Below are 27,886 nucleotides of genomic sequence, written 5' to 3' on the forward strand. Positions count from 1 at the left end.
ATATTAATGGCTCTGTAATTGTGTCAAAATGGAGACGAGAGAGGTGGTCCGCCACAACATTTTCTGTCCCTTTCTTATCTTTGAATTCCAAGTCAAACTCTTCTTTGACTGTTTTGGGTGGAGGAAGATTAGAAATGAGATCCACCTTGGCTTTGTCAACCTCAATACCTTTGCTCGAAATGATGTGACCGAGAACAATACCTTGTTTTACCATAAAATGGCATTTCTCCCAATTTAAGACCAAATTCTTTTCGATACATCTCTGCAGAACTAGTGTTAGATGATGTAAGCATTGATCAAACGAATCACCAAAGACAGAAAAATCATCCATAAAGACTTCAAGGAATCGTTCAACCATATCAGAAAAAATGCTCAACATGCATCGTTGAAATGTAGCAGGTGCATTACATAATCCAAATGGCATTCTCCTATATGCAAATGTGCCAAAATGGCAAGTGAAAGTAGTTTTCTCTTGATCTTTTGGTGCTATGGGAATATGATTATATCCTGAGTAGCCATCTAGAAAGCAATAAAATTCATGGCCTGCTAATCTATCAAGCATTTGATCAATAAATGGTAAAGGAAAATGGTCTTTACGTGTGACAGAATTCAACTTTCTATAATCAATGCATACACGCCATCCTGTAGTCACTCTAGTGGGTATCAATTCATTATCAGCATTCGTAACTACTGTGACTCCTGACTTTTTGGGGACAACTTGTACAGGACTGACCCATGAACTATCAGAAATTGGGTAAATGATACCTGCGTCTAATAGTTTAAGGACTTCTGTTCTAACAACTTCTTTCATATTAGGATTTAACCGACGTTGCATTTCTCTAGTAGATTTAGCATTTTCATCAAGGTGAATGTAATGCATGCAGTCTACTGGGTTTATACCTTTTATGTCCGCTATGGTCCATCCTAATGCTCCTTTGTGCTCTTTTAAAACATCTAACAACTTACCTTTTTGTTCGTCATTTAGGGATGATGAAATGATTACCGGCAGAGTACTTTCTTCTCCCAAAAATGCATATTCCAATGTGTTGGGCAATGGTTTGAGCTCGAGTTTCGGTGGTGATTCTGATGATGGAATGAGTTGCTTCTCTGATGGTGCTAGTTGTTCAACTCTTGACTTCCATTTATTAGTATCCATAGATGGTGCTGAGTCAAGCAGGGCGTTGACCTCATCGACCGATCTGTCAATATCAAAATCCAAACCAAAGTGAGTTAAACATGTTTGTAAAGGATCATCACTAAGGTTTGAAAGAAAAGTGTTATCAACTATTGTTTCAATTAAATCCACATCAACAATTCCATCATCTGCACTGTGAGGTTGTTTGGCAATGTTGAAGATGTTCAGCTCCATAGTCATGTTGCCGAAGGACAACTGCATATTTCCAGTCCTACATTGAATGTGAGCATCCGCAGTTGCCAAGAAAGGTCGGCCTAGAATAATGGGGATGTGCTTCCTTGAATCCTGTATTAGTTGAGTGTCAATTACAATGAAATCAACAGGAAAATAAAACTTGTCTACCTGGATAAGCACGTCCTCCACAATACCACGAGGTATTTTCATGGACCGATCTGCAAGCTGTAACACCACTGGAGTTGGGTGTAATTCTCCCAATCCAAGTTTCACGAATACAGAGTAAGGCAAAAGATTTACACTAGCTCCTAAATCCAACAAAGCATTCTCAATTGTGTGGTTCCCTATGCTACATGAGATAGTGGGGGAGCCTGGGTCTTTGCATTTTAAAGGAATTTTATGTTGGAGTATAGAACTAACGTTTTCTGTTAAAAATGCCTTCTTTTGAACATGCATATTTCTCTTTTTAGTACAAAGGTCTTTAAGAAACTTGGCATAAGATGGAACTTGTTTAATAGCATCAAGCAAAGGGATGTTAACACTTACCTGTTTGAAGATCTCAAGAATCTCACCTGTGGATTTTCCCTTTTTTCCTTTCGCTAACCTCTGAGGAAATGGAGCTTTAGGAATATATTCTCGTGGGTTGGTTTCTTCTTTCTCCTCCGGTGATGAGTCATCAATATTCACAGGTACAATTTGATTTTCTTTTGTCACCGGCATCTCCACTTTGTTGTCGACTTCCTTTCCTTTTCGCAAGGTCATTACTGCTTTGACCTCTCCATGCTGCTGTGGTGAACTGGTACTTGCTTCATGCACTCCTTTAGGGTTAGGTACTGGTTGACTTGGAAACTTACCTTTCTCAACGGTCATTGCCAAGGTCTGAACTGAAGAAGCAAGTTGTCCCACCATCTTCTCGAGGCTTGAAACTGATTGGGCTTGTGAATTGAAGCATGCTCTCAACTCATTTCGTAGTCCATCAATGGTGCGGTTCTGTTGCTCAATCGTGGAGTGAGTAACATTCTTGAAATTTTGGAATGCATCCTCCCATGGTCTGGGTTGAGAGTAGTTCTGGTTCTGATTGTATGGTCTAAATGGGGGCTGAGAGGCTTGAGGAATTTGTGGAATTGGTTGCATTGGTGGAGCTGGAGCTGCTGGTCCATTCTGTTGGAATCCTTGAGACCATGAAAAATTGGGGTGGTCTCTCCATCCAGGATTATATGTGTTGGAGTATGGGTTGTAATTCGATGGTTTTCTTATTACACCTATGGCATTGGCTTGATCTGAGTATGAGTCATGGTCATGTGATTCTGTTGATTTAGCAGTCGATAACGATGCTATTTGTCGAGCGAGACCTTCAACCATCTCCTTGACTTCTTTGATTCCTGAAGTTGATTCGCCAATTTGAACCTCATTTACTCCCTTAATTCTTCTAGTAGTCCTGAGTGATCGACTCCGTTGTTGGGAATTATCCGCTTGTCGCTGGAAGAATTCCCAAATCTCTGATGCACTTTTTGACATTAGCTCTCCTCCACTTGTTGCCATTAGCCATTCTTGCACATTTGGTAGTAATCCCTCCAAAAAGTATTGGCATTGGTGCCATTTCTCGTACCCATGATGTGGACACTTCAAGAGTAGCCCATTAAATCGCTCCCATGTTTCGAAAAACTGCTCGTCCTCTCTCTGGGTAAACTCCGAGATTTCCCTGCGAATAGTGTTGGTTTTATGCACTGGGAAATATTTATTCAAAAATTTTGTAACCATTTGTTCCCATGATGTAATGCTATTAGCAGGCAAAGTATTTAACCATGAACGAGCTCTATCCTTTAAAGAAAATGGGAATAATCTGAGTTTTACATCATCATCTGAAAAATTCTCATATTTAAAAGTTTGACAAATGGCATGAAAATCATTCAGATGATTATATGGATCCTCATTTTCTAGGCCATAAAATGTGGGGAGACAATTTAGCACACTGGGTTTTAATTCAAAACTCCTAGCAGCTACATTTGGGTATCTTATACATGATGTGCTCAAATTTGCTAAAGGACTGAAATAATCTTTAAATGGCCTCTCTTGTGGTGCTTGTAAATCCATTCCAAATTTATTTTTAATTTGTTTGTGTGTGCGAAGTGTTTTTTCTAGTTCAAGGTCTATAGGTTCAAGATTAGGTAATAATGACCTACGACCATGCATGCAAAACAAATAAAATGAAAATAAAGATGGGAACAAAACAAATAAAAATAAATAAGAGGGAGAAATTACGATACTAACCTTATTGCGCTATTAAAACATTTCTATAAAAATACACAAAAAAAAAATACGTGAAATAAATCAACTAAAAATAAATTAATAAGATAAACAAACAAAAAAAGAAATTACAAAGAAAAATAAATTGAAAATTAAATTACAGAATTTTAAAGAAGAGAAAAAGGAAAGAAATACTAACCTTTAAATGTAGATTCACTTTTTTTTTCTTTTCTTTTTTTTTAATAATAATAAAAAAAATACAAGAAAACAAATAAAAGAAATTATTCACAAAAATTAATTCTATGAATTAAAATTACTTACCTCCCCGGCAACGGCGCCAAAAACTTGTTGTGCAAATTTTAATGTACTCGCAAGCGCACGAATCTATTGTAGTATAGACTAATGGTAACGAGTGTCGATCCCACGAGGAGGTGGATTTTAATTATATATAGAATTAATTTTGTAAATGGGTAGTTGGATTTATGGTGGAAATGATTTGGAATATGCTAATAATTAAATTAAAATGGCGAGAATAAATTCTAAAATTGGAATTGCAATTGAGAGAATAATTTGAAGAGAAAATCTATTAAATTGACGTACTTAGGTATCTGGATCCGTATCAACATGCATCATGGGCTAAATATTCCTTATTAATACCAATTAAATCATGAGGGGAGAATCCACACCTCATGAAACCACGCTCTAATCAATATGGTGCTAAGGGCTTATCGTGCCAAATAATAATAACCTTATACTAGAGAGCCGGTGTAACCAAGGCGGTATCTAGACAAGATTATTATTATTTGTCGACGAGAAGTCAAAACATCCACAAAAACTAGAGGGGAAGAGAAAATAAATTTACCAAATTAAGCCCATGACACATGTTGAGACTTCACCTTCAACCCAAGCTTGAAAGAAAATTAGCCACTCATAATTGAACTAGGGGCAAAATGGGAATTTATTAAAATACGAAGAAAATACAAGATGGAGAGGGAATTACAGAAAATGGATCCCAAAAATGGATTCAGAGATATCAAATTAGGGGGGGGAGGCCCCCTTTTTATAGATACATGGAGTAAATCATGGCCATCGGATTAAAAACAGTTTGGACGCTCAGGATTGCGCCACGTCATCAGTCAACAGTCCACGGTTTGACCACGCGGATGAACAGTAACACGGTTTGACCCGACTTTGAACAGTAACGCGGTTTGACCCGGATGAACAGTAACGCGGTTTGGTTGAAAATAATCATGTGTGATGCATGCACCGTATGCGAGATTTTTCGTCCACTGATATGCTGCCACGTCACCATCAACAGTATATAAGAATTTTAGTCCAACAGGATCGTGACACCTCATCAGTCAATGCCACGTCATCGGTCCGTCTATGTGAACAGTGTCGTGAACAGTAACGTATACAGTACCATACACGTGAATAGTACCGTACAAGTGAACAGTGCCATTTTTCCTTTTATGCTCCTCCTAAGGTTTTCGACCGTCCTGAGTTCAAAAGTGATGTCCGTTTTGCCATCTGATTTCTCGTTTATTGTGAAATGACTATGATGCCCCTAAAATACATAAAATACTTAATTAAAATAAAACACATGTAATTAAATAACAAGAAGGTTAAATACATAAAAGTAAGGGTTGTTAGTAAGACTTGAAATGTAAAATGACAATTTTCTCCTTTATAAATATGCATTTTCTAACACTTAACAATCCATACCTTAATTGGAAAGACGCAATTTGAAGTGTAGGGACGCCCCAGAAACAAAACCATGCGGGCCTCGTTAAGGCCTAAAGCGGACAATATCTTCTTAGATCTGGGTTGGCTCATGACAAATGGTATCAGAGCGGCTCTGCCTGTCCTCTAGAGTGATGGTGGGGCAAACCTCAACGAGGACGCTAAGGCCCTAAAGGAGGTGAATGTAACACTTTAGGCGAATTCCATCGGTGAAGCATGGGAGAGACATTGGTTTTATATGGGGTGACCTAACCCAAACCTAGTAAGATGTTGTCCGCTTTGGGACTTAACAAGGCCCACACAGTTTGGTTTTTGGGCTCCCATACACCCCAAAACGTGTCTTACCAATAAAGTATGGAATGTGATGACCCAACTCAGACCTAGCAAGATATTGTCCACTTTAGACTTTAACATGGCCCGAATGATTTTGTTTTTGGGGCGCCCATACACCCCAAAACGTGTCTTGCCAATTAAGGGGTGTATCACATTTTATAAACCCAATATCTCTCTCGTATTTTGCTGATGTGGGATTTGCCTAGAGTGTTACATACACTTGCCCTTAGGGAATCAATATCCTCGCTGAGGTTTACCCCACCACCATTCAAGAGGACATGCGGAGCTGCTTTGATACCATAATGTCATGGCCCAACCCAGACCTAGCAATAAATTGTCCGCTTTGGACCTTAACAAGGCCCTTATGGTTTTATTTCTGGGGCGCCATAATCCCAAAATGCGTCTTGCCAATTAACGTGTGTATCACCTCTTATAAACCCAGTATCTCCCCCATGCTTTGCTGATGTGGGATTCACCTAAAGTGTTATATAAAAATTAAAATTATTGGTCTTCTTTCCTACATTGTGCACGCAACAATCCAGAGCACATCTTATAAACACATGGCTGAAACATATAAATCCATATTCATACATATCAAAAACATGCATTTCAACCAAATTAAACATATACATATTGTTTATTGTTATTCGTTTTGAAGTCTAGTTTACTTACCCCTTGGCATCATCATGTAACAAATGCGTATTGATATCATCGACCTAAAATCATCAATAAAATTCTCATAAGATGTAATCAAGTCTCAATCATAAATCTAATGTCCTCAAATATCTCATTTTAAACAGCTCCTAAACTCACCCTCAAATGTCCTCATTATTCGGCCCTCAGAATAGAACAATTCATGTTCTCCGCTTTTTAATAAATTAATCCCTTATTAGAAAAATCTCAAATTTTTCAGACTATATGCTGACATATTGAAAAGTCTTTGATAAAAATTCCATAACTTAATTCCTTCAAAACAATATTGAAAATAATTTACATTTTAGACATCATCAATACTGTCAAACAGTTTTCGATTTTGAACATACTTGTTTAAAAATACAAAATAATTTATTTTTTTATGATAAAATCATGACAATTTACAGAATCACACTAGACATATATAAAAATCACTGATCAAAATTTCATAATTTTTTTAAAAGTCTAACTATGGTAAAAATAATTTCGTAATTCATGTTATTCACTGAAACCAGAAATTTCCAGGTCTTCAGGCTTAAGTTTAAAACATTGTAATAAATTGAAGTCTTATCCCATTAACTTGAAACAAATTTCAAAACATTATATAAGATGTCTAGTTTAACATATCCAAAAATCAAAACCAAAATCAATTTGTAAAAATTATTATGATTTTCATAATAATGCACTGCCATCATATTTCTTGTAAAATCTTAGGTTTCTACTTCTATTGCAAATATTTAATCATGCTTCTCCATAACGAATTAACAAAGAAAACCAAGAATTAAAACTTACCTCCAAAACATCTCCCAACAGATACAATTCAAACAACACAAATTGATTCCATGTGTTGCCTATGGCAGAAATAAGAAGAAGAATATTTTTCTCTCTTTTCTCTCCATCTCTCTTTCTTTCTCGTCCTTTTTTTTCCTCAACTGATCTCTCCCCCCCCCCCTCTCTGTTATAAAGGGAAAGACATATTATTCTATTTATACTAGGGTAAAAAAGATCACTAAAAACTAAAAAGACTTAAATACCCTTAGGAGAATTGAGGTATTATACTCTTACCCCTTTAGGACAATATATGACATGTAATATATGGATAGAAATACTCAAAATAATTAATAATTAAATATGATCCTCTCCATGCAGTAATGTCATGACCTAACCTAGACCTGGCAAGATATTGTCCGCTTTGCGCCTTAATAAGACCCGCATGATTTTATTTCGGGGGTGCCAATACACCCCAAAATGCGTCTTGCCAATTAAGGGGTGAATCACGCCTTATAAACCCAACATCTCTCTCGTATTTTGTTGATGTGAGATTCGCCTAGAGTGCTACACACCACCCCCTTAGGGACTCATAATGTTCGCTGAGGTTTGCCCCACCATCGTTCAAGAGGACACACGAAACCGCTCTGATAACATAATGTCATGACCCAATCCAGACTTGACAAGATATTGTACCCTTTGCACCTTAACAAGGCCCACATGGTTTTGTTTCTAGGGCGCCCATATACTCCAAAATGCGTCTTGCCAATTAAGGTGTTGATCACCCTTTATAAACATAGCATCTCTCCTGTGCTTTGCCGATGTGAGGTTTGCCTAGGATGTTACATGCACCCCTTTAGGGACTTATAATGTCATAACCCAACCCAAACCTGATGAGATATTATCCGCTTTAGGCCTTAACAAAGCCCGCACAGTTTTGTTTCTGGGGCATCCATACACCTCAAAACATGTCTTTCTAATTAAGGTGTGGATCACCCCTTATAAACCCAACATCTCTCCCATATTTTGTCGATGTGGGATTTGTCTAGAGTGTTACATACACCCCCTTAGGGACTCAGCGTCCTCGCTAAGGTTTGCCCCACCATCGCTCAAAAGGACACGCGGAGCCGCTCTGATACTATAATGTCATGAACCAACCCAAACCTGGTAAGATATTGGCCGTTTGAGGCCTTAATAAGGCCCGCACAGTTTTGTTTATGGGGCGCCCATACAGCCCAAAACGTGTATTTCCAATTAAGGTATGGATCACCCCTTATAAATTCAACATCTCTCCCGTATTTTGCCAATATGGGATTCGCCTGGGGTGTTACAGACTGCCTCTGAAAATTTTACTTAAGTTAGTGGGCCACAAAAATTTTATTAACCATCTATGCAATTATCGAGCAATCCCTTCCAAATAGAATGATGCCAATTGTATTTGTTGTTTGGGTACTACATTCTCAAATCCAAAGAATTGTTCCACCTTATAAATCCAACCTATATGATCTTCTCCGTTGAAATTTGGAAAAGTTAATTTGAGATGGTAGTGAATAGTGATGGTTAGGAAAGTTTAAGGAGGAAGGTTTTGTGGCTTGGTGAGAGAATGCTGCAGGTGCAAAGGGATTAATTTTAAAGGTAGTTGCGTGTGAGGTTTGTGATGCATGAAGAGATTGGAGTTTTGATAATACGGTCTGCAGGGTGGCGTGAACTTGATCTAGGCTACACTAATAACGGCCTACGATTTAACGAACCTCATTATGAAACTCAACATTTGATTGATTTCAGATAGCCATGTTTGGAGAACCTTTCTTTGATACCAGACGATAGGTAATTTTTTAGTTTAGAAAGGAAAGCAAAAAAGTAGAGGAAGAATATAAGTTGATTAGAAGGGAAAAGATAGTTTTTATTCCAAAAACATGCCCAGTTCAAATCCAATAATTTCTCTTAAATAAACTTATACACATACTAAAAACTAGAAAACTAGGAAAGAAGTAAATCACTTGAAAACAAGAACATGATCACTTAAATACGGTGACATGTATAACTGTGACGAGTCAAAATCGATCGATTTTAAATAATATAAATTGAAATCAAACCAAACTAAACCCAACCAAACTAAATCGAACCGAACCCAAATATTAGGTTTGGTTCTAAATTTCAGTTTGATTTTGGTTCAGTTCTAAATTTTTGGTTTGATTCTAACTTGTTGTTTTAACACAACTATTGCTGTTCTTAGAAGTATCTTTTTCATCGCCCAAAATTCATTCCACTTGCAGCTCATGCCCTCATGCAATCCCTCATCTTCCTCACCTACTAACATAAACAAAGCACAGAACAGTTCTAATCTCAAAATTAATATCATACTCAAACAAATCCTTGAGCCCATCAGCGATCTTTTGTCTACTACGAGCTAATTGAGTCTGCCATCTATTGCTAGGTGGTTGAGAGACCATGAGAGTGAGATGGTGACCAGAGATAGAGAGAGTGAGAGTGAGCATGGCTGCGTGAGTGTGGAAGAAAGGGGTTGCTGCTGTATTGTGTTCGAGAGTAAGTGTGGTTGCATATGAGAGAGAGAGAGAGAGAGAGGCTACTACTGTTCTGCACTTGAGAGTGAGCGTGGTTGCATGAGGGAGAGAGAAGGGCTACTGCTATGCTGTGCTTGAGAGTGAGGGTGGTTGCATGATATATGCTCAATATGCATGGGATCAAGTTTCTTCAGTTGGTTATTTCACTTAGTCAAAATAAATTATAGTAGCGGTAGCATGCTTAGAGGTAAGGCTAGAGGCAAACTTCTACATTTATAACTTGTTTCACAACATATTACAGTTACAAAATAAGACTTAATCCAAAGACGGAAAGAAAGAAATCTGCTATACAGTTTAGTATCTATTATTGACAAAAACACCAAAATTAAATTTTATCTTTCCAAAATCACTTTTGAAACTTCTCAAGAGCAATCTCAAATGGGTTCTCAATTTTTTAAAACATTACTTTTGGCAAAACACCCCATCTTCCACTAGAATTTGAAAAGTAGGGAAATAGTAACTTTTTAAAATCTGATTTAGAGAATCAGTTTTATACTTAATACAATTTTATACATATTTTAACATATATTATAAAATCCAAAAATTATCTTTTTTCGTTTAGGAAATAAAATCATTACATTTATGATTGTTGGGTCCATCTCATTTGGGGGCTTAAAAGCCCAAAGTCCAAAGAGGCCTCCTTAATGTGCAATTAACATTAATCTTTGGAATTGGATGAAAATTGCCATGAAATTTGGCTTACTGACCTAATTTGTGAATCTCAAAAAGACGAGAGAAGAAAAGAGGCGTGACATTCAATTTAGGGGGTAAGAGTTTTAATCTTTGATTCGACAGTCGAAAGATGATTTTAACTCAGTTTTCTCCCAAATTTTGAGGATAAGTTTCTGGCATCACCCTCTACAATTCTACTAATCTTGATTTTTATTTTATTCTTTCGTTGACTATTATATGAGATACCCACTTGTTAAAGAGACACATATTAGGCTGTTACTGTAAGCCAAGACTATTAGGATTCTTGATGTTATTAATCTGTAATAATATCTAGAGAAGAATTTGTGCCATAATCCCATTAATATAGTGGAAGATTTTATCGGACTACGGTCCCGTGGTTTTTTCCTGCTTTGGCTTTTCCATGTAAAATCTCTGTCTCTTGTGGTTGGTTTATTGTTTTGGATTTGTTGGTTTATTTTTTACCTATTTATTTGTGGTACACATCCTATTTTAATCATACAAAGAAGAAAAGATTTTTGTTTCTACTTAATTTGTAACTGTTTGTGGTAGTTCTTTTCCCAACAATGATGTATAGGACAGGTAATTTACGGTCCAGTTATGTTTTTGACCATTATTATTACCAATTATATTGAGATAATAAAATAAAAAATAAGATTAAAAATATTTATTTTAGTTATCATTTATTAGATGTACACAATTAAAAAAATATTTTATACACTTATTTATAAATATTTAAGTAAATTTTATTTAACATAATGTCCAATCTAGTCATTTAATATCTTTACAACAGTTTAGCAACTGGTTGTCATTGCTCGGGAAGATGTCTTGGCCATGTGTTTGATACAGGTTATGCTTGTTCGATTAAATTGTACGCAACTACAAGTCAAGGATTCAGTACATGTGCATGTTATTGGTTTCCAGAATCTAGATCAATAAATTCCTTGAAATGTTTTTATTCAATGATTTATTTTCTCATAAGACCAAGTTCCTTGTTAATAAATCAAGATGACTGAATCCTTCTCTAAGCCAAACGTGTTTTCACTTTTGGGTTAGACATTGTCATTAAAAAAGCGTTTGATAAAATATGCTTTCGGAACACTATTCATAATTTATGAGATCAATGGTATTTCATCATATTCGCAACACTCTTCTTTATTGTCTACTCTAAAAAAAGAGTTTTTTTTTTTAATATTTAACAGCTCTTTTATTTTAATTGTAATTTGAGTGGAGTTTTTATGAATTAAAAGGATTATATTTTTGTTTCTATGTAAAAGCTTAAATTTTAAATTTTTAGAAGTAGAGGTGCAAAACTTTCTTTTCATTTTATTTCTTTCATAATATAATTTTAAAACACTTATTTAATAAATTATCTAATTTTTTTAATTAAAATTATCATTAACATTCAAACTACTAGAGTTTTTTTTGGGTTAAACGATAAAATTATGTTAATTATAGATTTACTCGAAAAAAAACTCCATTAAAAAAGATGCAGCAAACAAAGTCCTAGTTATCTTTAGTTAATAGTAATCTTCTAATCCGTCTTACAAAGTACTTTTGATAAGAGTAGTGCTACTTCCACTGCTTCAAAGTCCACTGGACCCCCGTTTTCATTATTTAAAATTTATAGAGTTGAAAAAGATATTTTTCTTTTACTTGACACCCCTCCAAATTCTAAGCTAAGCTTCAATGAAGCGTCGTCATTAGATCTCATTGCCTTCCTCTATTCTTGTTACCTGAGAAGAAGAACCAGAGTCTAGAAGAATCAAAGAAAATTCAGCGAGACAGAAATCTACTAATTTCATCCGATCTTTTTGTCTTAAATTTTTCGGTATTTTGACTCATTCAGTGGACTCTTCCTTCTTTCTAGTTTCTACCATGATTCAGAATTTTTTTCTTAGAAAATCTTATATTCTTGTATATTTTTGAAAAAAAGAAAAGAAAAAGGAAAAACGAAAACAGGGAGACTCTTTGTTTAATGCTTGAACGTTAGAAACAAGAGGTCATGCAGCTGCCTGCAATGAGAGGGATGCATTAGCACTATTTTCTATCTCAATAGCTACCAATCACCAGCCCTAGAAAGGCTGTTGATCAACAAGCCATATCTACTGGTTTCCTTTCTTTAAAAGTTTTAATGGTCCTCCTCAAATCTCAAGAACCTTATATAATGCAACCTTAAATCTATATAGCTTAGTCTTCTCATGATATATCTGATTTTTGCTGAGATGTCTAGTGTTAAGTATATAAGCTGAAGCTGCTGAGCTGACTGATGACGTACTGAGCTGCTGAGCTGGATTGGGTGGTTATATGGTTTGATTAAGTTGTAACGATTTGTCCAGCTGGCATGTTATGATTGGAAGATAAAATAGTTTGTTAATACTGCAGCTTTGAGCTCTGTTTCTGTTATCAGCTTCTCAGTGTAACTATAAATAATAGTTAACACGATTACAATGTATGATTCCAGATTTTAATCAATAAGAATTTTCTCAGTTAAAGTTTTCTTTCACTTTCTCTTATGCCAAACACTTTTATTAATTCTAATATATAGCAAGCGCTTCAGTTATCATAATACATTTTAACTGACTTCAGTGCATGCCTTAAATATAAGATCATTCCTTGTGGCCAAATGAAATGACCCCCTTTAGAGCTGCTGCTACTGTTGCATATTCAGCCTCTGTATTTGACAGAGAAACCAAATGCATGCTAAAGACTTGCTGTTTCCAGTTAATGTATACTCCTAAATCCACATACCCACCCTCCACAACTCCAATCTTGAAACTCCATAGATCAGGCCATAACTTAATGCGCCGGACAACTTGGGATATGCCAGGCCTTTTAAACACCACTGCATACATTTGTCTGAAATTGCTCCAATTAGGATTATTATTATCTTAAAAGAAAAAAACTCAAACTAAGCAACGGGCCTCACCATACAATTTTTATTGACAACTAAAAGTTAATAGTGGGTGGGGGTTGCCCTGGGCTTTGTTTAAAAATTTAAGTAAAAAATTTTGAATTTCAAATTTCTAGTACAAAGAAAATTGATGAGTAAATTAAGTTCTGCAAATTAATTTCTAATATTACATGAAAATATTATCAAGTTAAATGGTAACATCGTTAACCAAAGTTGATTGGTATGAGTGGTTCGGCATTCTCACTCCTTAAGAGAGGTCAGGGGTTCAAACCTCACTCTCGTATGGAGACACCACTTTGGCCAGCACTTTACTCTTTACGGGCCGACCTGGTGCGAGTGGGGATTAGTCTGGATTGTGATACGGGCTTAAAGGTGCCTCCCACAGTTGAGGCCCACTCAGGACCACCTCGTGGTGCAGACAAAAAAAAAAAAATGGTAACATCGTTAATCACTTAATCTTCAATCTAATACGTCATGTAATTGTTACTCTGTCTTAAATCGAAGGTGCTGGTAACTTATTTTTATTTTCACTAATCCGACAAATATGTTAAAGCTGTTTAATTCATAGAAAATGAACCAAAAAAACTCCGATTGGGGGATTATAAATGTAATTAACAATAATTTAATTTTCATTTTGAAAGTCATTATATTGCTTATTCAGGAGAAGCGTTCCTTTATATTTTATAGATATAATGTTTGATAATCCTAATTTAAGCTAAAGCATATGCATTTCCTAATTAATTCTAATATATGCTCATTCAACTGCAATCAATTAATGTTCAATAATACAAATTCCAAATACTATATATTCTAAGAATTTTAATCGTAATGAAAAGGTGATCATTTTAATTATTACCGTTAAATTATATATGTATGGTGGAGAGGAGTCCACACGGTTTTGACGAGAAATCAAAGAATTAAGAGACAATAGTTAGTTAAGCTAATAGTATTTGTTCTGTTTAGTACGTCGTTTTACCAGCAAGCATCCCGGCATTGAACGCATTAATTAAAAAATAATAATTATCTGTTTGGACTGATTGGTAGTGAAAAATTCCACATACTTTATATTAAAAACAATTAAAGAAAACAATTAAAATATTGTTGTTAAAAATCTCCGTTGAGTTGTATTCCCCAGTTGTGAGTATCCGTTGTTTTTGCTATCCAATCAATTCAAATTTCTTTTTGGCGACAAGATTTTGATTCATTTCATCGTTACAAAAACGGAACCATGGTTGATGTGGGAGAGATCTTACCCAACGCCTTCTTTCAGGTGTTTTTTGACAGGTTGGCTTCCCGTGATTTGCTCAGCTTTGTCCGTCAACTTGGAGGGGGGGTCGATTCCGAGCTCAAGAAGTGGGAAAGAAAGCTGAAGATGATTCAGGCGGTGCTCAACGATGCAGAGAAGCAACTGACCGACGAGGCTGTGAAGATGTGGCTGGACGATCTCCAAGACTTGGCTTATGACGCTGAGGACATTCTTGATGAGTTTGCTACTCAAGCTTTGGAAAGCAAGTTGATGGCGAAAAATCAGGATAGCTCTGGCCAGGTTCTCAGTTTTATGAGGTGTGCTCTCCTAAGCAAGGAGAGTGTGTCTTAATATGGGCAAGGGTGCAGTTGGTCAGCTTGTTTGCAAAGTTACTGGGCTGCTATGTTGTCGGAAGTGCTGGAAGCAAAAACAAGGTATACAAACAAACAACCCGTATCAGTTGCTTGATTGTTCCCATTTTGCTTTCAAAATATCCAACTTACATAAGGAAAATTTTCACCATCTCGTCTTTTCTATGATTTTGAAGGCTAAGGTTGATCTACTGAAGAATAGGCTTGGGTTCGATGAGGCGTTCTACTCTAAAGAAGAACCTGATTTGAATGCAGCCTTGATAAGGTTAGTATATCAGCAAACTACAAATTAGAAGACATTTTGTAAAGAATATATTTCAGAATTGAGTTTCTCACCCTTCTCATTAACAAACTCATGCACGTACATATATATACAGATTACATTCCTATAATCAAGGGGTTAATATTCCTACGTATCCCTATAGTATAGGAGTTGTCATTGTTTACAACTAATATTCCAATACCCCCCCTCAAGTGGGAGCATGCAAGTCCTGGATGCCCAACTTGCGAAGGAAGAACTCAAACCGTTGTCTACCCAATGCCTTCGTAAATATATCAGCCAGCTATGCATGGGTCGAGACATAAGCTGTTTGAATGTTACCAAAGCAAACCTCATCACGAACAAAATGACAGTCTATCTCAATATGTTTGGTCCGCTCATGAAACACTGGATTTGCTGCAATGTGTAAGGCTGCCTGATTATCACAGTATAGCCTCATTGGATGTGCTCCACGCCAAGTGTCAATAGTAGCTCTTTTAACCATTTTAATTCGCAAGTGGTTGCTGCCATAGATCGATATTCTGCCTCAGCCGACGACCGAGAGACAGTATGTTGCTTCTTCGTCTTCCAAGAGATTGGTGAATTGCCGAGGAGAATAAACCATCCAGTCAAAGAACGACGAGTTAATGGACAACTTGCCCAATCTGAGTCACACCAAGCTGATAGTTGCAGGTCGCAGTCTGATCTTAGCATTATTCCTTGACCAGGATTCCCTTTCAAGTAACGCACAACGCATAGAGCAGCCGCCCAATGTTCTTCTCGTGGCTGTTGCATGAATTGTGCCAACACATGCACACTGTAAGACAACTTGGGACGTGTAACAGAGAGATAAATAAGTCGGCCCACCAAACGTCTGTAACTTTCAGGTCTAGATAAGAAAGCGCCATCGGCCAAAGCCAAATTATGGTTGGGCTCTAGCGGAAAAGATGCAGGTTTAGCTCCGAGGAGACCAACCTCAGAGATAATATCCAGCGCATATTTACGTTGGCACAAGAAAATTCCTGTAGGGCTTCGGGCTGCTTCGATTCCGAGGAAATATTTCAACATTCCTAGATCCCTCATATGAAAACATCTGCTCAAATATTCCTTGAAAACTTTAATGGTTGCATGATCATTACCTGACACAACAATGTCATCAACATATACAAGGACATTGATTTGTACCTTGCCTTGGCGCAAAGTAAAAAGAGAGGAGTCCGAGTATGATTGTTCGAAACCATAACTCTTCAGAGCAGTAACCAATTTCGCAAACCAACATCGGGGAGCTTGTCGTAATCCATACAAAGACTTCTTTAAATGACATACCATCCCTGGGTTCTCTCAATGAAAACCAGGAGGCATACGCATGTACACCTCTTCTTCTAAATCGCCGTGTAAGAACGCGTTATGCACGTCCATTTGATGAAGTTCCCAGTGCTTAGCTGCTGCTACTGCCAGAAGAGCTCGAACGGTAACCATTTTTGCCACTGGAGCAAACGTCTCATTGTAGTCAATCCCTACAACTTGCTTGTTCCCGAGAATTACCAATCGAGCCTTATAGCGCTCAATGGTTCCATCAGCATTATATTTGATCTTGTATACCCATTTACAATTTATAGCTTGTTTTCCTGGTGGTAATGATTCTACAGTCCATGTCTCATTGTCTTCCAGTGCTTGTATCTCTTTCCTCATTACATCTCTCCATTTTTCATCTTTGACCGCTTCAGTAAAAGAACTGGGCTCAATACCTGCAGTGACAGCTGCCAAGAAAGCACGATGTCGCAATGAAAACTTATCATAGTTCACATAATGTGTTATCGGATAAGGACTACCTAAGGAATGCGTATGGCCAAGTGAGCTTGCAGAGGGGCTCGAGGAGGAGCTCAACCGTTGTACTGTGTGTAAGACATAATCTCGCAATCTGGTGGATTGTTGTCGTTGCCTGCAACCTCGCCCTAGCACAATTTCAGATTGCTCATCGTCCATAGTCTCATTGGCACCCCCCCCTTGCTATAGATATTCCTTGATCTTGTTCATCATATACAGGTGTTTCAGTAGATTGCCCATAATCTATATCCCTTATACCTTCTTGATCCTCTTGCCCATGTGATGCTTCTTGCTCGTTATCTCTTATACCATCTTCCTCTTAGTTTGGCATCCTAGAGTGGTGCTCCATGGCCAAGTTTTCACTCACAGCAGCTCCCCACATAATTTCCTCTTCGGCAACCAAGCTATCTAACTCATTATTTTCCGTTTTGCCTTGCTTACTAGTGCCTTTGTTCACATAAGGAAACACATGTTCTTTGAATACAACATCCCTTGAGACAAAGAGTTCACCCGAGTCTAGATCATACAAGCTCTAGCCTTTCTTTCCATAAGGATACCCAATAAAAATGCATTTCCTACTTCGACTGGCAAATTTATCTACTCCATGCCTTTGATTATGAGCATAAGCCAAACATCCAAACACTCGGATATTTTTATACGAAGGGGTTTCACCAAACAATATTTCATAAGGCGTTTTCCCTTGTAGCAAGTCGGATGGAGTTCGATTGATTAAGTATGCAGCTGTCAATATACACTCTCCCCAAAATTCAATGGGCAAATTTGCTTGGAAACGCAGTGCCCGTGCTATATTGAGTATGTGACGATGTTTTCGTTCTACTCTCCCATTTTGTTGAGGGGTCCCAACGCACGAAGTTTGATGTATTACACCTTTCTCCACAAAATAATCATCCAAGCAAGTGAACTCAGTTCCATTATCACTACGCACTATTTTCACATGTCTATTAAATTGTCTATGAGCCATAGCAAAGAAATTCTGAATCGTTCGTGCTACCTTGCTTTTATTATTTAATAAATAAACCATACTGCTCTAGAGTAATCATCAACAATAGTCAAAAAATAATATGCACCGCAAAAAGTTGGAGTTCTATAAGGACCCCATAAATCACAATGAATCTTCTCAAAAACATTAGATGCCTTATTATCACTTGATACAAACTCTTCTCGACAATGTTTTGCTCGGACACAAACTTCACATTCATCAGTGCACTTATTATTATTTCTATTAACGATGGGTAACAACCTAATGACCTTGTTGGAAGGATGGCCCAACCTTTGATGCCAAAGATCTACTGAGTCGTTTTCTGCTACTTTCATAACTTTGACTGATGTTAAGCTCCGAAAGTAGTAGAGCTCCTCGCGCTGCTCACCCACACCAATCAGCATCCTCGAATTGTGGTCCTGTATCACATAAAATTTATTAGTGAACTGGACTATACAATTCGACTCCTTAATCAACTGCGCTACTGAAATTAAGTTACACTTCAAATTAGGCACATATAACACATTATTTAGTTTTAGATGTTTATCCAAAACTATGGTTCCTTCTTTATCCGCTATTGTTTCCTTCCCATCTGGTAGTCCAACAGGACATGAGAGGATTTTCTTCACATCACTCATCGACTTAAGGCTTCCTGTCATATGATGAGAGGCCCCGCTGTCAATTATCCATTCCATTATTTTATGCTTACCGTTCAACCTTCCTTGATTCCCTTCTTTTTGCCCATTTAATAGATTAAGCAATAAACTACATTGTTCGTTGCTTAGTCCATTCAATCCACTTTTGTCTGCTTCGACTCTCTGTCCTTGAGTCGTGCTTCCTTGTGTTGTGACCTGCGTTGCATTGGCCCGAATCTGTCCACCCCGTCCTCTTCCTCCAGATGTAGCAGGCTGCTTCTGTCCTCCTTGTCCACGACCTGTTCCAAGTCCACCTCCTCTTCGAGGTCTATCCCCCCACCATTCGGGGTACCCAATTAACTGGAAACATGATTCTGCATCGTGTCCTGTTCTCTTGCAATTTGAGCACAGCACGGTTTTGTCTTTACTCTCGGTCCGTCCTTTCAAGCTTGTTGTTGTTTGAACTACAAAAGCCATGGCCTCGACTTGCTGTTCCTTCCCGCGGGTTATACTACAAACTCGCTTTTCCTGGATAATCATAGCATATGCTCGATTCAAGGTTGGCAATGGTTCAGTGCTCAAGATATTGGAACGCACCATCCCATAAATTGAGTCATCCAAGCCTATCAAAAACTGATGTAGCCTTTCCTCTTCACGTCTCCTATCTAATTCCGCGCCGATGTTGCATGCGCATCCTCCACATCGGCACGTCGGGTATTGCTCATAGTTTCCCAATTCTTCCCAGATCATTTTTAATTTGCCATAGTAACTCATAACAGTTATGCCTCGCTGTTTACATTCAGCCAACTCAGATTTAAGCTGATGAATACGTGGTCCGTTTCCTGCCGAGAACCGTTCCTTGATATCATCCCAAAGTTCCTTTGCAACTTCCCTATAAGTTATAGTCGAGCGCAAAGTTGGTTCAATTGTGTTCAAGATCCATGATATCAGCATGGAGTTAACTGTCCACCAATCTTCCTGTGTTATAGATTCATCCAAAGGCTGTATCACGTAACCATCGATGAAGCCAAATTTTTTCTTGGCCCGCAACGCCATTCTCATTGCTCATGCCCATTCATCATAATTGTCACCTTTCAATTGAACTTGCGTGATGATGTTCCCTGGATTGTCGTTGGCCGAGAGAAAATACGGTGATGTTGCGCTCTTCGACGGCCCATCATCGCTGCCGTTCCTAGCCATATTTGTGAGGCTCTGATACCATGTAAAGAATATATTTCAGAATTGAGTTTCTTACCCTTCTCATTAACAAACTCATGCACGTACATATATATACAGATTACATTCCTATAATCAAGGGGTTAATATTCCTACGTATCCCTATAGTATAGGAGTTGTCATTGTTTACAACTAATATTCCAATACATTTTGTCCTGAAAATCAAATAATGTTTCTAATTTGACAGCTGCTTTCCTGAAGGCATTGACATATATTTTGAAAACGTTGGTGGGAAAATGCTCGATGCGGTGCTGATCAACATGAAAATTGGTGGTCAAATTGCTGTGTGTGGGATGATCTCGCAGTACAACCTTGACGAACCCAAAGGCATACACAACTTGACGCGTCTTATTTTGAAACAGGTTCGGATGGAAGGATTCCTTGTTTCGGATTACAATCACCTCTATCCGAAGTTTCTGGAAATGATCATTCCTCACATCAAGTGGGCAAAGATTGTATACATTGAAGACACGGCTGAAGGTCTTGAGAGTGCTCTGGCAGCTCGCGTCGGTCTGTTCTCTGGCCGGAATCTCGGGAAACAGGTGGCTGCAGTTGCTTCTGAATGAATGAAGGATTTGTTTGTTTACATCATGCTTCTACTCGTCCATTTATTTAATAAAATGGTTACGCTCAATGAGTGTAATTTTTATGATATTTGGTAAATTAAATGTGGAATGTGGTTGCTGGTTTGATAATGTTAAAAGTGTTGAAAAATTTCATGTTAGGCTTGGTATGCGTCTGTATATCATTTTTAGGTACGACATTCTCTCTCTCTCTCTCTCTTTTTTAATACAGAGATATTCATAAACCGTATGATTTAAGAGAGAGTTAAAAAAAAAATTTTAACCACATGATTTAAAAAGCATATCCGCATATATTAGTTTTTAGGTCCAGGATATTAAAGTGAGGGAAAAGTCTAAGAAAACTTTAAAACCGCAGGGTTTTAAAAACTTAAAACTTAAAGCGCTTAAATTGCATGATTTATGTGTTTTTTCGCACGATCTATAAAATTCTGAATTGGAACACTTTTCTTTGAGAAAAAAAAATAATAACAACTTCTTTTGGAGACCGTGGGGCTCAGATGCGGATTGAACCCCGAGCTATACATTGGATCTGGTGGGCTGCGTTTGAACCCAAAACAAGCCCCATTCATTACGCGGTTTAGCGGGTTGGTCCATTTGACGCTTCTAACTTAACAATTTAATCAGAATAAATTGAAAAAATAAAATAAAACCCACGTATCTAAATTATTGTATTGAGCTGTTGGTGTAGAGAATAAGTATATATGACAACAAAAATAACACGATGTTCGCTCGTTTTGTCACTTCTAAATTCAAGACTTATGATAGAGTTATAGTGTTAACAGTACATCAATGTATAATTATTTGTAATGAAATTAATTAGGGTTATTTTTAAGGACCTCCCCTAAGGTTTGCCTTATTAACATCTAGATAGAATGTATTAATATAATTACAGACACCTCTCGTGCCGTTAATTATTAGTTAAATTGACTGTTAGTGGACTGTTTAAATTACTAAAATACCCTTCATGCCAAAATAATAAATCATTAAAAAAAGATAATTATTTTGAAAATAACCCCATCCTTGGCAACTCATCACCATCGTTCAAAGATATTGGTTGAAGGAATAAAAGCGAGCAAATATGCCTTCTTCTTCATCTCCAAATGCACAATACGCACATCAAGAATCAAGCTTCTCAGACTCTCTATTTCAGACCTTCCCATGCTCTCTTGCCAGTACATTCAAAAGGGCGTCCTCCTCACAGCCCCTCCATTTTCAATCACTCATTTCATTTCATTGCTCAGGCAATCACTTTCGGTCACTCTTTCCCACTTCCCCACCCTTGCTGGCCGCCTCTCCACCAACTCCGATGACCACATCAGCATCCTCTGCAACGACGCGGGCGTCGACTTCATTCACGCAGAGGCCACTTTCCTTTTCGTCAACAACCTCCTCTCACCCATCGACGTCCCTGATTCTTTCAAGGAGTTCTTCGCTTTTTTGGCTTCCTTCCGGAGTTTCTTCCCGGCCTTCGACTTCTTCTATGCCGCACCTTCATGAAAGACTTGAGCCAACACCAAAATGTAAAGCTAAAATCTTTTCTAATCTTGATTTCTTCACAACTTTACTAAAAAAAGATGAAAATGGTGTTTGGACTTTTGCTTAGCCGAGAAAGAAAGATAAAGTGGATGTAGTTGAAATTTAAGTTTCTTTTGTTCCTTGGTCATTGCCAAGCTCTAGGTTATAGAGTGAAACAGTCAAGATTTCTCGGATATGGAGCTTCACTTTAAATTATTTTGAAATTTAAAAATGTTTTTACATGATTATCCTTTTATACTAACATTATACTTATTCTTATACTAATAACAAGGGAGGTGTCTGTAATTACGTTAATACATTCTATCTAAATGTTAATACGGTAAACTTCAGGGGAGGTCCTTGAAAATAACCCAAATTAATTAATATGGGTTTTATGTTGTCTTTGTCAATAATCAATTAAATTTTTCGATTTCATTTAAATGTTACTGCTCGATGAAACATTTGACTGCGTTCAAGTTATCTTTTAATTTTGTGAGATCCATATTGTTTTTATTTCAAAAACATAATCTTTCATATTATTAAAAAGGTGTTGTTTGGGCCTAGAGAAATTGGATTAATGAAATACCTTATGGGTGTGTTTGACACATTGTATTGTATTATGTTATATTATATTATTTTAATATGAGTGTATTGCATTATACTATACTGCATTAGCACTGTATTATAACAATGTTGTACAATATTTGGTGTTATATTGTATTATATTAATTTTAATTATATTTTATTTGGTGTTGCACTATACTTTACTAATTTTTTTGTAATTAATTTAAATTACATAGTTAGCAAATAATATTTATTAGTGCTTAGAAAAATACTAAATATAGAAGTCTAAAATTTTAGAAATTTAACAAATTGTTTTACTGTAAATGTTAAAAAATATCATAATTCTTCATAAAGATTGAAGCTTACAGCCTTAAAATTTTGGAAGCAGAGCATTTATTTTTCAGTATCTTCTAAATATATAATTTGTGAAATAAAGATATAAGCAAATAATTTAATCAAATAGTCTTAAAAAAATATAACAACACAAATAAATAGTTCAAATGTGCAAGATTAGTTCAAAACTCATTAGTTCAAAACTCATCTTTGGATGAGATAATAAAAGTTTATACATACCACAAGATAATCACAAAATAATAAAGTGATAAAATTATTATAACATATTCACTACCAAAATAAATTATATTAAATAATCCAAGTGAGCGTTCTATAGTTTATGTAATAATATTATTTATGTTATTATTATTAATTTTAAATTAATATTATCCAAATTTATTCATAATTAAATATGTATTATTAGTTATATTAAATTATTTTTACATATTAAATATTGTAATATAATTAAATAATGTAATATTATATTATATTTTTATATACTATTTAAGTATTTATTATTAATTATATTCAATTATAAATTATAGTGCAAAAATAAAAATAAAAATTAATATTGTATAATATTATATTAAATAGCTGATGACCTCGAGAATGCTGTGGCATCTCTTGTCGAACTCTTTGTGAGAAAATGATGCTACAAAAAATCTCAAACGCAAATACATTTCAAAACTGATAATTCAATGCATAAAAATTCAAATCCAATAACGAAATTTAATTAATTTATCATCAACCTTTTAAGAAAAATGCTATTTTCACACAAACGGGTATACAACATTACTCGTTATAAACTTGTCAGCTACTACAAATAAATAACATTTCTGCTCCCAATTTCTGGATTTTAAATTCCAAAAATACTATTCATATTCGCGGCACATTCAAAAATCCAACCTGGGCTTGGAGATTCGATTCATCTTATAGATTAATTTTACAAACTAATGTTTAGTGAAAAATTAACCTTAATGGGTCCTCCTCGCGAGGCCTAATTCTTAATTTTTTTAAAAAAATTTGATCCTACTTAAGTGGCTTCTATCGTTACCGTGTCTTTATTTTGTGCACAGTTGTTTTACTAATTTGTCATTTAGTGCAAATATTTATCCGCCAATAGCGTGAAGTGGCTGGCATAAATTTAAAGGAGTTGGGACATTGTAACTCATCCAAAGATCGTATAACATCTCTTTTTTGCTTTATCATTTTTCTCCATTTGCATAGTTTCTTATCCTACAGCTTTAAAACAATTATTCTTAGAAAATTTCATTTATCTGATGAATTTTAAGAATTTTTTCAGCAAACAATTTTTACTTTTTTTTTTATCATTGATGGATAAAGAAAATATTAATGAAAAATGAGGAGTTATTGGCCGGTTCAACGGATTAATTGCAATGATAAATACAGGGAGGATTGGATTATATGGCAAATTTTTATAGTAAATGTAATATATATGCTAACACTTTTTATTTATGGCAAAATATCTTCCTCTTTTGAGACTTTTCCCACTAAGAAAATTGGAGGATACGACAAAATAAAAAAATAAAAAATATATATATACTAATATTTATCATTTATAGAAAAGTATCTATCCCACTTAAGATTTGCCCCACTAGAAAAGGAAAAACAAATCCCTCAAAATAAAAGAGCGAAACGGAAACAGAACAAAATTTGATTTTGTGGATCTTGTGTTGTGTGATAAGTCCGGCATGCAATTTTGGGCCAGCTTACCGCGCGCATGGGAGCATTCACAAAGTAACTTTTTTGCCTCGTCACTATCGAAAACTTTTAACAGTCAATTCAAACGCTTCCTTTTCATCCCATAAACAAATAAAATTCACATCTGTACCTCTCCTCTGCTTTGCTAGATAGAGTTCCTCTGTATTTCCCATTAACCTAAACAGAAGGAGCAAAGAAAAAAAGAGAACCAGAAAATGGCTGAATTGGTGAGGAACAAGCAAGTGATATTGAAGGACTTTGTGTCTGGTTTCCCAAAAGAAACAGACATGTACATGACCGAAAGCTCCATAGAATTGAAGGTGCCAAAAGGTTCAAATGGGGTTCTTTTAAAGAACCTGTACTTGTCCTGTGATCCGTACATGCGACCAAGAATGACCTACATCGAAGGATCTTACGTTGAATCCTTTAAACCTGGCTTGGTTAGTGCACTCGCTCATGGCCACGCTTTTCATTTCCATGGCTTCTTGCTCTTTTATTATATAAAATTTATTTTTAGTTGCAGTTTGGTTCGACTGCTAAAATCTCGTGCGATAATTGTATAAGACATCTAGAGTTTGAACTTCTTTCACATTAGGGTTCCAGGAAGTTAACTTAAATGATTTTCAAAATTTTTAATGTGTACCAATGAGTTTAATTTCATAGCTTAAACTTATATTTTGATCATACTCTAACTTTGGACAGGAAAATTATATTTTTCCTTTTGTTCTTTGACTTGGTGTATGTTGTGTGAAGTACTTGTGCTTGAAAATGAATTGCTGACACAGAAATTTCTATGAATGCATGCAGCCCATAAGTGGATATGGGGTGGCTAAAGTTTTGGATTCAGAGAATCCAGAGTTCAGCAAAGGTGACTTGGTTTGGGGAATGACTGGATGGGAAGAGTATAGTCTCATTACGGCTCCATACTTGTTTAAAATTCAACACACAGATGTGCCTCTTTCTTACTATACTGGAATCCTTGGTAAACTTTTTGTTTGCACAATTTATGTGAGCAAATTGTGTCTTTTTTTTCATTAGTAAATGTTTTTGATATCTCGATGTGAAGGTAGAAAATTGCATGTTTTGAGTTTTTACATATTTGATGGAAACACAGAACTGTACCTGAATCTTTCAGACCCCCCTTTTCTTTGAAGTTTGAACACTTTTCTTGAATGTATCAACTTTATTTATGGGGTATGTTGCCAAATTGGCAAATCTATTCGTTATAAAACTTTCCTTTGACAGTTAATCTAAGCAGATGTTAATTCTGCAAATAGAGTGTGCCTTAGTTTAGATTGATAGATTTGTCTCCTTCTGTACAGTAAAAACTTTGAGCATTTTCGCCATATTCTGATCAATACACTCCAACTAGTTAGTTCTTGAGGCGTTTTCTGGTTTCGTGGAGTGAGCCAAGATGTATACGTTTGCAAATTGGCAATGTCTTTTGCTTGATGGGTTGTGAGTTGTGAGTGTCAATAGGAAAGTCTCAAAGTGCACAGTGCTCACTTGAGCACCCATATTACTTGGTGACCTGTTGCCTCAGCAAACAAGACCTCTGTTTTATGAACTCCAAAAAGTTATTCTGTTAAAAAGATCGAGACAGAGGCCATACTATATTTATTATTGCTATAAAAGTGTGAAACAATATTCTTTATTTAATATTCTAAACGATTGAGCCATTTAGTTATGATACTCTGCTGTACTGGGGCTAATAATCTAAGTCGGTTCAAAGTGGTAAATTTATAAATTGATAGGTATGCCTGGTATGACCGCTTACGTTGGATTTTATGAGGTCTGCTCTGCTAAGCATGGAGAGTGTGTCTTCATATCAGCAGCATCTGGTGCAGTTGGTCAGCTTGTGGGGCAGTTTGCAAAGTTATTGGGCTGCTATGTCGTCGGAAGTGCTGGAAGCAAAGACAAGGTAGGTTATCTGTGTGAAGTACTTGATTGTTTCCGTGTTACTTTCAAACATTTAAATTAAAAAGGAAATTTTCATAATCTTGCCTTTTCTATGATTTTCAACACCAAGGTTGATCTACTGAAGAACAAGTTTGGGTTCGACGAGGCATTTAACTATAAAGAAGAAGCTGATTTGAATGCAGCATTGAAAAGGTTAGCATCAATAAATGCCTTAGCTTGATGCAGCTTGATGAAGTATGACACACATTTCTGACCAATATACTGCGTTCCCTGATCTCTTAGTTGAAATATCTTGGTTTGAGAATTTCATGCCAATGCCTTTAACATTTTGGCAGGTACTTTCCCGAAGGAATTGATGTATATTTTGAAAACGTTGGTGGAAAAACGCTTGACGCAGTGCTACCCAACATGAAAATCCGTGGTCGAATTGCTGCATGCGGTATGATCTCACAGTACAATCTTGACAAGCCTGAAGGTGTGCACAACTTGATGTATCTTGTTTCGAAGAGGCTTCGAATGGAAGGATTCATTGTTCTCGATCACTATCACCTCTATCCAAAGTTTCTGGAAATGATCATTCCTCACATCAAAGAAGGGAAGCTTGTATACGTCGAAGACATGGCTGAAGGTCTGGAGAGTGCTCCGGCAGCTCTCATCGGTCTATTCTCTGGCCAGAATGTTGGGAAACAGGTGGTTGCTGTTGCTCCTGAATGAAGAACAAGTTAGTGTTGTGTGTTCTTTTACCCTTTGACACAAAACTTCAATGTTAAAGAGAGAATGCTGCTCATACTGCTTTATAAAATAATCAAATGAGTGCAAGTTTCATGATATGTGCTGAATAAAAATATTGGAAATTAAGCAGCTAGCCTAGCTCCTTCTTGTAGTTGCAGTTTGAATGATGCTGCTGCACAACTGCTGCCGAAAAAATCCTTAATAGATGATTAGCAAGGTTTCAAAAATAAAAATAAATGTTTGTGCAATGTGCCGAATATGACAGCCACAAAGAAAGAGCATACAAATTGACTGGTTTTATGTCTTCTCTAGGAGAAAGCTACAATACAAGAAATTGTATTGATGGAGCCATGGACCAAATTTCTTATTTAAACTTTTAATCTTTTTTATTAAATTACTTATGTTATTATGGTTTATATTTTTAGAAATTCTTTAGAAATTAATACAGAACTAGTACCAAGTTGAGAAATCTACTGAATGGTCAAGATATGATCATGTTTATTGAGTTAAATTGACAATCATCATTTTCATAAATTATTGTCAGGATATTTGATTCATGACAGGTGCAAGTAACTAAGAGAGCGTTTGGGGCAGACACCG

General features: G+C 36.3%; 3 protein-coding genes across 6 annotated transcripts in view; all 3 read left to right on the plus strand.

Moving 5' to 3' along the window:
* Positions 1-27,886, plus strand: part of LOC102618528 (integrin-linked protein kinase 1-like) — a 78,847-nt gene that overhangs the window by 12,973 nt on the left and 37,988 nt on the right. The window lies entirely within an intron of this gene.
* On the plus strand, positions 14,571-20,482 carry LOC127901201 (2-alkenal reductase (NADP(+)-dependent)-like). Its single transcript, XM_052437901.1, has 4 exons — positions 14,571-14,850; positions 14,889-15,022; positions 15,142-15,224; positions 20,104-20,482. The coding sequence occupies exons 1-4, from the start codon at positions 14,571-14,573 to the stop codon at positions 20,480-20,482; spliced, it is 876 nt and encodes a 291-aa protein (XP_052293861.1).
* On the plus strand, positions 24,586-27,382 carry LOC102621181 (2-alkenal reductase (NADP(+)-dependent)-like). Of its 2 annotated transcripts, none has more exons than XM_052436556.1 (5): positions 24,586-25,074; positions 25,442-25,616; positions 26,470-26,555; positions 26,664-26,746; positions 26,890-27,382. In XM_052436556.1, the coding sequence occupies exons 1-5, from the start codon at positions 24,850-24,852 to the stop codon at positions 27,266-27,268; spliced, it is 948 nt and encodes a 315-aa protein (XP_052292516.1). In that variant the 5' UTR covers positions 24,586-24,849; the 3' UTR covers positions 27,269-27,382. The 2 variants fall into 2 exon arrangements, with proteins under 2 accessions (XP_052292516.1, XP_006494862.2); XM_006494799.4 differs by having other exon boundaries at positions 24,593-25,074; positions 26,389-26,555.

Source organism: Citrus sinensis, chromosome 3 (assembly GCF_022201045.2).
Source record: "Citrus sinensis cultivar Valencia sweet orange chromosome 3, DVS_A1.0, whole genome shotgun sequence".
Classification (NCBI taxonomy): Eukaryota; Viridiplantae; Streptophyta; class Magnoliopsida; order Sapindales; family Rutaceae; genus Citrus; species Citrus sinensis.